The sequence below is a fragment of the Nesoenas mayeri genome (genome assembly GCF_963082525.1).
Source record: "Nesoenas mayeri genome assembly, chromosome: 3".
NCBI lineage: Eukaryota > Metazoa > Chordata > Aves > Columbiformes > Columbidae > Nesoenas > Nesoenas mayeri.
This window is the reverse complement of record NC_137544.1, coordinates 57076697-57086447: the sequence shown is the minus strand read 5'-3', so window position 1 is coordinate 57086447 and position 9751 is coordinate 57076697. Positions and strand designations below refer to the sequence as shown.

General features: G+C 38.0%; 1 protein-coding gene across 2 annotated transcripts in view; it reads right to left on the bottom strand.

The window, feature by feature from the left end:
• LAMA2 (laminin subunit alpha 2) overlaps positions 1–9751 on the bottom strand; it is a gene marked incomplete at its 5' end in the record, with an annotated part of 356160 nt that overhangs the window by 119941 nt on the left and 226468 nt on the right. For both annotated transcript variants that reach the window (XM_080342611.1, XM_080342610.1), the window contains 3 exons: positions 1523–1759; positions 4174–4310; positions 7559–7739. In XM_080342611.1, the coding sequence (XP_080198737.1) occupies positions 1523–1759; positions 4174–4310; positions 7559–7739 (555 nt within the window). The remainder of the gene's footprint in view (positions 1–1522; positions 1760–4173; positions 4311–7558; positions 7740–9751) is intronic.

The following is a 9751-nucleotide window of genomic DNA, read 5'->3' as shown; positions in this document are numbered from 1 at the left end:
AAAATGAATGAATCAAAATCACAGATAAGAATCTCTAGGGGTCAGTTTTAAAAACCTCCTCCTTGAAGCAGGACTATCACAAACACTAGATCAGGTTACCTATGCATCTTTCTAGTTAGTTCTTGAAAACATCTGAGAATGGGTATTTCATAACATTTCTGGATGATCTGTTCCTAGTGATTTTTTTTATTCCTAGTGTCCAACTCAAAATTCCCAACCTGCCATTTGCAGCTTTGTCACATCTTTTGCTACTATCAGAAAGAGCTTGACTCCCTCAGCTACTCTTTGAAGTGGCTGTAGGCTACAACTGCATTTTCTCCTAGCCCTCTCCTCTTTGTAGACTAAAAGACTCCAGCTCTTTCATTATATCCTTACAGATCATCTGCTCTAAGTCTACTTTGCAGCCTTTTTCTAGATCCTTTCCAGTTTCTCAACAGTCTTGAATCACATCCTAAAACTGGATGCCACTACCAAGTACAGTCTTACCAGCACTGAATAGAGGGGGATAGAGATTCCTCTGCTGGCAGCTGCATTGGCCAGCATGATCCAGGTTAGTATGTGGTTTGCCTTATTCACAATAAGGGTACATTTGGCTTATATTCAGCTTGCCATTCCCCAAAGCCTGTATGTGCTTCTCTGCAGAATATCACTCAGGATTTTTCCTCTCAAACTGCACTGATTCTTGAGGTTATTCCCACTCCAGTTTGTGACCTTTCTATTTTTCCCAATCATCAAGCATTTCAGTGACCCTCTAGATTGAAGTTCTACTGTTCAGCATGTCTGTCTCCTCCAAATCAGCAACATTCTTGAATCTGCTGATGGTGATTCTGTCATCTGTGTCACTGAAGAAGGCATTGGCTCTGGGGTACTCTGCTTGCTGGCTACCAACTGCATGTCAAATCACCAATTGTTGCCCTTTAAGCTCAGCAATGCAGCCATTTTCAAACCCACTGGTTTGCTGGTCTACGAAGAACAATTCCAAATAAAAATGCTGTAGGTGATGATGCCAAAAGTCTTTGCTTTACTGATACTGAATTTGATGCAGTCTACTCAGAAAAACAGTGAATTCTACTCATAAAAGATCAATATTGACTCCCTCTAAGTCAATATACTATTAAAAAAAAAACCCAAACAACAAACAAACAAAAAAACCCTACAAACTCTAGCACTGTGGCATACTATTCTTACTTATGTGTTTACATCTAGTTTGCCAGATATCTGAACAAGAATTGTATTGAATGGTCTTAAACTGGCAACAGTTCTGTAAGAACAGGAAGAAATTTAAAGTAAGAAGAGAGCTTAAGAGGATGGTATCCTGGCACTTGTTAGTGTGTGAAAAAGCAACTGATAATCACTTAAGGCTTTATGTTAGACTCCTCCCACAGCAGTTAACAAATACACTATGAAAACCAACTAGATTTGTTTGCATATATTGTTGGAACAGGCAAGTACAAATGTCAGTGAACTTCAGAATAAACTTCTCAGCAGCTCTGAGATCAGCTTGCAACCTTCATTGTCCTACCTTGCAGCTGCATTGGCCAGTATGATCAACGCATGAGCATCTCCCCAACTCTGTTTCACAGCTCTGTGGATCAGTCCCTGCCAGGAAGCACTGACAAGCAACACATTGTGGGTAATTCCAGTAACCCAACCTGCACTCAGTGCATTTATCTCCAGAGAATTCAGGGCGGCAGAAGCAACAGCCTGTATTTAAGTCACATTGAGAACTCAGGGCTCCAATGAGGCTGCAGTCACAGGGCTAAAAGAGGAGAGAAATGAAAAAAAAATGCTATTGTGCTTCTGAAAAACAAACAACGAACGGCCAACAAAAAAACAACTCATCTCTTTCAAGTATCTGTAAATCAAGTACAGCAGTGAACTTTCACTGTCTGAAGGTAGCATATCTGAATTATAAGGCTAGACGTTTTTCTTTATTCTACAAGAGTCAAGCAATTACACTAAATACATTTACAACTGTTGTTTTTAGGAATATATATTACTTATCAGCGATAAGTTGGATAGTGAAATCAAATAAAGCCAAAAGGGTCAAGATATTGACATATTTTGTGGACAAAACTAACTTAAAAACTACAAGTGCTCTCTAAAAAGTGCTTTCTATGTAAATCCTCTTCAGGGCATGTTCACACCACTTTGCTAAAACTGGAATTTCTCAGTAGTCCCAGTAGAATCTAGTTCAATGTTTTTTACTCATCCATCAGAAAGGTAACTATCTTCTTTGTACAAACAGGATTCTCAGATGACAGTAATTTACACAGTAGGGGCAGAGATTTAGTCACGTGATATACTGGGAAGTAAATGTGCTCACAGAACAAGACTTGCACAGGCAGGTAAGGATAGAAAATAGGTGGTTTGCCAGGGGGCCAAGATATTGAATACAGAAGTAGCAGGGAAAGCTGCAGGTTTCCTAAGAAAAAGAAGAATCCCTCAGTGCTATTACTGTGACTGTACTGCAAAGTTAGCACAGGACATTTGCTGTGACCATTCGCATGACCAGAATCTCACAGGGAGAAGTTCAGCTTGCAGAAGCAAACTTTAGTGCCAGTAGTACAGGTTACCACAGTAACTGTCATGGACAGACTGGCTAAAACTAAGGACAAAAAGCTGTAAAAGAGAGCAGGAAAATGTGGATTCAGTTTCCAAGCAAAACTGGTTACTACCTGAATACTTACATCTCCTTTCTTCTGATGTGAAAAGGCCATTTCTAAAGAAGGTGATTATATACAGAAAACATTCAAATTCAATCTTTACTGAATACCAGAGAAACTATTTAACCACTGGTTAAAAGTTAGACTGTGAGACTACTACATAATCTAAGATATAAACCTTCTGACAGATAGAACCTTATTCTACAAGGACATAAAGCTTGGAAAGCAAATTGTTTGCCACACACTGGAATAGCTTGGTGTGTAATATCAAAACCTAAATTACAATCACATGTTATGTTTATTTTGCAAGTAAGCAGTTTTATGCAATGTTCTCTGTCCCCCTAAGTTACGACAGCCCTGGAAATCTTCCACAAAGAGTGTGAGCAGGAGATTTACATCTCACTTTGCAGAAATTAGCTGAAACATACTGAAAGAGATGTGGGCTGATAGATCATTATTAATTTAGATGGTGCCATGAAACTGCCATACTAATGCACTCACATAAAAGACAATCAGAGAATATACTCTAGAGCTCAAACAGAGGTCTTCAACCTCATTAGGATGTTTTCAGAAGCCAAGAGTCTGTATCACAGCAGCACAGCAGAGGTTGCACAAGGGGAGTTTTCCATACATACAAAAAAATAAATCATTCTTGATAATTAGTTTGCAGCCTGAGCTACACGACAAACAGCCTTTTAAGAGTGAGCATTGATGGTTTATGACCACGTTCAGACAAGACAGTTTTTTGGAGTAATTGCAGCAGTACTATAAATCCCTCGCCATCAATGAGAATGGCAGAGAGGAGAAGGCATTTGAACTTTGCACAGTATTCACTGTCACCAGTTTTCAACCTTAATCAAATACTTCTCCCCTTAACTCAAGAGCAGGATATAACAGTGTCATGGCCTCTTTGACAAACTATCGTTTTCCTATTTCTTCTTCCTCCTTCCCTCCCCTTCAGAATTTAACTGTGTCAAACTCGGGAATAAGAAGGATTTAAAGGCTAATGAAAAGGGTTATTTCCCCTTTAGAACACACTAAGAAAATGCATTTTACAGCTAAGGTGGTTGTTTCTTTTCTTCTCCTTTCAACATCTTTTATGCACAAGTATGCCTCAAATAGAAATTCCCAGAGGTATCACAATTAGGGTCCAAGTAAACTTGTTCTGCAAAGACACCATCTATATGCATTGTACAGTACTGTGTTAATCTCCTCAGTCATGTTAAACACAACTATAATAAAAGAAACAAGACTCAAGCAGGACACTGACTCAGCATGATAGCAGGATAAACAGGGTGTTTGGTGTTACAGGCTGCATATCTGAGACAGAGGATGTGCAGCACTCAGTAACAGATTGCCAACAATTACACCATAGTCTGACTCCAAAACTTGCAATGCAGAGAGAAACCATGATTTACAAATCTAAAACTGTGTTCCAGCTACAAATTACTGTATGTTCCCCGTGGAAAAGAGGTAACACAAAGAGGGAAAATAGAGATCCACTTACCTTGCAGCCAGTGACAATGTCATGGCCCCAGTAATTTGGTGCACATTTGTCACACATCTCTCCAACAGTATTGGGAGGGCAGATACAGCGGCCACTGATGGGATCGCAATTATCACCAAATCGTGAACACTCACAGGCTTCACGGGAGACAGAAAAAATAAAGCAGAGGAAAAGTTACCCCTTTCTGTGACACCTGGACAGCAGAGCCCAACAGGGTTAGGATCATTCCACCAAAGACTTTACTGTACAGTGAACTCTCAGTTATCTGCAGACATAGTGGGGAGGAAAGGGACAGTAAACCCAGAGAAACCAAGACCAGAAGCAATGCAACACAAGCTAACTGAGGCTGCAGTAACTGCAATGAGAACAGAATGGGAAAAATAAAGGCACCGACTGCAGAATGGCAGAGACCTCTGAGAAGGTTCACTCCCACGACATGGCTGTATCCTTTCTAGGCCCACACTGTCTCATGTAAGAAGCCACCCAGCTGCCTCTGAGCCCACTACACAGGGACCCGCCATATATTTAACCTCTTCCGTAAATCTGAGCCAACCTCCTGAAATTTCTGCTGCTGTAAACAGACTTTTCTTAAAGGGCAAAAAGGGTGTTTTGGGTTCTTTTTCCCATTCAACTCCCTTTTGTCAGATTACATGTACTCTGCCTTGGGAAGACATCAACAATGTGTCTCTTCACAGAAAACTGGGATTCTTTGCATATTTCATTCAATTAAAACCACTTTGGTTTTGGAAGTGGTTCCAAAAGTGATCTTTGCTCTTAAAGCATAATGAAGTGAACAACTCATTGGTTGCAAATGCAAATTCAAAGTATGTAAGTGGTAAGTAGTTACAGAGCACAAGATACCTGATTGCTTGGAGGAGCAGAACTGATGCATGGTTATTTTCCTACCCCTGAGGTCATAGCGAAAGCATCATAAGCAAACTATGACTCTATCTATTCCTTGGGGTGTTTAGAGGGCAGTGTAACATAATGTTCATTGCTGAGGGCTGTATTTATGCTCATGTAAAAACAACTGTATGAAATACTTCAATTCAGAATAAAACTAGGAAATAAGAGATGTGCAAAGATAGAACTCAAATCTACAGTTCAAATAAGAAGTGACCTTTATTTTTCCCCATCAGTGCTTTCAAAATAAGGTAACTGATGCAAAAAAGACAGCACGTTTTGTCTCCATCATGCCAGGAACATGATGTTTTGTGTGCTATGCAAAATTTTTTGACACACTGGCATGAATATGTTTCAGCACACACCTCTCATTGGGAGACTGAGGCTTCTGGATGTGATAGCTGTTCTATTGGGTTCCAGTTTCTACACAAAATTGGTTCAAAAGGCATGGAGGGGAAGAAAGTGATACAGGAATGGTTTTTACATTTTTACTTTTATCATTATTAAAAAGAATATGGAAAAAATACAACACATCTGTTGCAAGCAATAGTGAAATAGAAATCTCTTTTGTATCTTTGCTCCTAGAATGTCAACACCAACTGATGATACTTTAGGGGTGGTTTTTTAGGCTTTATGGTTTTTTTATTGCCCAAGAAAAAAAATCAAATTATATTCTCTTTGGATAAATGCTAGATAAAAGAAATCAAATATTTTATTTGATGCTTAACTGTCACTATGGAATTAATTTTTGTGCACTTTCTTCCTAGCACAATTTGATATACTTTTATTAAATTTCTGATTTTTTTCTGTGATTCATAATTTAATTCCTTTTTTTTTTGTCATTTGAAGGAATACATAAAAAGCCTGCTAAAAATAAGTGCAGAAAAAACAAGCATTTTGAAAACAGAATTCCTCTCCATCTGTTGTATTAACTTTGGAACTTCTAAACATCTGAATTTTCTGAACATTTTTTAGCTGTTTCAGTGTTTTAAAATATTTGACGACCACAAATTTAAATGTGAAATCTTGTTAATTGCCATCTCTCTTTCCTTCCCCAATTGTATGTAGTTAACTACATTTTGCAGTATTTCACGATAGTGATGTGCTTTTAAACTGTGAAATGTCAGGATAAGAGACTAATCATTAAGATATTTTATATTTTTTAGCTCCATATTTGTGCTAATAGCTCTAGAATTACAGTTATCACATGAACTTTATTTCAGGCTCTCTCATCAGTAAGCCTGGGAACCAATCTTTCCCTTTTCCAAGGTACCAATGTGTTCAAATTTTTCAAGCTGATGATAAACATATTCTTAGCCCTTCCTTCCCATGGGAAGCAATAGTGTCATGTTTTCAAATAAGATCAGTAACCCAGCCTGGCTCAAAGTTTATCAACACTACAGGTGAGATTGAATTTTGCTGCACAGATGAAGGTCTTGAGGTCTAGATGCTCCTTCCATTAAAAAAAGGGGGTAAAAAAAGGCAGAGTGCTAGGCTTGCTGCTGCTGCCATTCCAGATGGGAAAGGAGAAAGAATGGGATAATGGACATGGTGGTTGCTGCTCCTGTCTGGAGAATAACAGCAGCAATACCCTTGGCTTTATAGCACTCTGCTATCAGCAAAGAATGCTGCGGAGCCATCGCCATGCTGGTGTTACAGCTGCCAGCCACACTAGACAGTTACCTATGTTTTCCGTGATCACACCTAAGTGAGTCTATGAGACTTTACAAATACGGTTCTATTAGCAAAGATGGATATTTCCCTGTGAAGAGACCTGTTGATTAGATTCTTTTAGATGTAGCAGTCTGTACTGCTTTAAGGACAGGAAGCATTCATTTCCATGTTTGACCTAATGCCCAAAAGGACAAATGTAAATGTAAAGAAGTGGCTGGATTTATTTATGTCTGATGCTAGAGTTTCAGCATCAGAAAATATATATTTTTCATGTGTTTACACAGGGGACACAGTAGAGAATTTTATCTGAAGATCTTGTTGTACACAAAAAGTGTACAAGTAAGAAAGATCCTAAATATTACTGTATAGAAATTTAATAAAAAAGGATCAGCCATGTAAGAACAGTGAAAAGGTCTGGGATAAAACTAGAAGCAAAGGGACTTAAGGGACTTTTTTTTTTTTTCCCCATTCACATCCCTTCAAGCTGATGTGATTCAGCAAGCACCTTAGACTTAAGATGCTCTTACCATAACTAAATTACAGGAAGTATAAAGTACCTGGAGAAAAGGACATTTCTGTTCCTTCTAAATATGATAGATTAGCCATAAACTGACCCCAAAATTGCAGAAATTGCTTGGCTCTTTAGTTCTTGCCAATCATCATCCTTGCAACTCACTGATTTACAAGGCTGTCTATGAAAACACCTACCTGTCAGGCAATCCAAAACCAGCCAAACTAGAATCTTAGTAATGAATTAAAAAATAAACAAATACATATATCTGCAATCAGTTACAAAGAATTTACATACGAGTACAGCCTCCTTCTTCAAAGTTGTAAAATCCATGAGCACAACGGTCACACTTCTTTCCTGTCACTCCAGGCTGGCAATAACACTGTCCATCTCCATCGCAGTCAAAGGACTTTGAACCAAAAGAGTTGCAGTTGCAGGGAACACATCCTCTTGAAGACTGTAAGCCAAATGTTTCAGGCTGCCAAAGACAGAAGAAGAGCAGTTAGTATATGGAATAATTACCAGGAGAAAAGCGGAAAAGGTGGGAGTGTAGGGAGATCAAGGTGGTTCTTTCTTCTTCATCACTGAAATACTATTTGTAACCGATTGAATTATAGTGGTAAAACACTGGGACAAGTGCGGTACATACACTACACAGATGAAAAGAATCAAGATTTCACAATGTTACCTGATGCTATAATGAATGTACTGCAATGTAACGTATTCCCTATGAGGTTGTGTTTCCACAGACAATTCCCATAAGAAATGGAATGTATGTCAGCACCATATATATATATTTATCTGTGTCTGGGTTGTAAGATTATGTCAGGCAGAGTTTGTTGCTAAGAGAGGGAATGCAAATTCTTGGCTAAGGATGGAGACTGATTAAACTGGAAGGTTTCTGAACAACTAGGTTTTATCTACCAGGGACAATGTCTGTATACAGTGTTCTGTAACTCAAGGGCATTTCTTTTGAATGATACTTAAGAATAACTCTAGAAGAACATAGATATAATGTACTTGTTTACATTAAAAGCAAATAATGGGAATTATCTATTCTTAAGACAAAAACTTTGTCTTCCATTTAGGTCTAAGACTAAGCTAGAAGTAATCGATGAGTCTGTTTCTCTTTCATTCTTTGCTTTCTTTTTTGCATTGAGTACTGTAAAGCTCCTACAGAACCAGAATAGATGTTATCAACTATAGTAATAAATTTCCTCCTTAACTCCATTAATGAAGTGTGAAAAGTACACTTGTAAAGAAGCAAAGACACATAGTCATTTGTATACTGTAATATGGAGTTCTACATGAAGCTTTTAACCAACAGACCTCATGGGTTTCACTGCACCAGGTAAAAGAGGCCCCTAGGAGCAAACCATACTTGATGCTCAAATTCTGAACTCAGTCTTGAGCTAGAGTGACTTAAAATGGGAGTACTTTTCTACCTTTTTCCCCAGGTGTGCTGATTTTTAGAGGATATTGAAATCTAAATCATATTGTGAACTTCACTTGAAATTGATCTTACAATATTTGATAGTAAAAAAAAGAAAAAAAAAATAAATCAGAGACTTCCCTAGGAAAGCAAAATGCTAAAAATGAGATATTAAAAAGATCACTGCTAGTGAATATAAATGGAAAATAGTGGAAAACATTTACTTTTACAATCTACTGCTGTGTGAACCAGGTATGTGGTGACAGATTTTTAGCTAGTATACATAAGTACAGATTTTTCAAGTCAATGGAGCTGCACTGGCTCACATTTCATATGGATCTATTCCACAGTGGAACCCCTAACTTCTTGTGTAGGTGAATCCCCAGAGACTTTAGCAGGTTTCCAGGTAGAAGTCCTGAAATCTGATCTCTGATGTAAATATTGAAGTTCCACATTTCCATAGAGAATCTGCTGATAGGTATCAGAATACAGGACTATGGTCAGAATTTGGCTTGAAGAATCCTATGAACCTAAGAAAATGCTTCATTGCCCATATAATAAAGAATTACACTCACTTTCATTTCCAAATTCTATATTGAAATGTTTTGCCAATTACATACTTCTGCATGACAGAAAGAAATGCATGAGAGAAAGAAATACCCAATTAAAATGAAACTCCAAGATTCAATTAACTATACGGTCTATCTCTAAAGATTTATTTTTCACAGGAAGAAACACACATGTGAATAAGCAAAAATCTCATGGCAGACATTCAGATTAATGCAGTGAAGTGACCAATGCACAGCATGCAACTTAGTTTTCAACAGAAAGTTTGATAGGATCTAATAAATTCTGTTTATAAGGGTGAAAGCCAAAAAAGTCTGATACGCTAGAACTCCACACTGCGTGAAGGAAGAAAAGATCACTGGCATGCTGGGTCATATTCTGTGATGAGCTCTGCACAGTCAAAGACATTTTGATCAGTCATGCAAACTCTCAAGATGAACCCTCAAGCCCTCAGCAAAGCTTGTTTATACACAGAAATTCTAAGAATCACA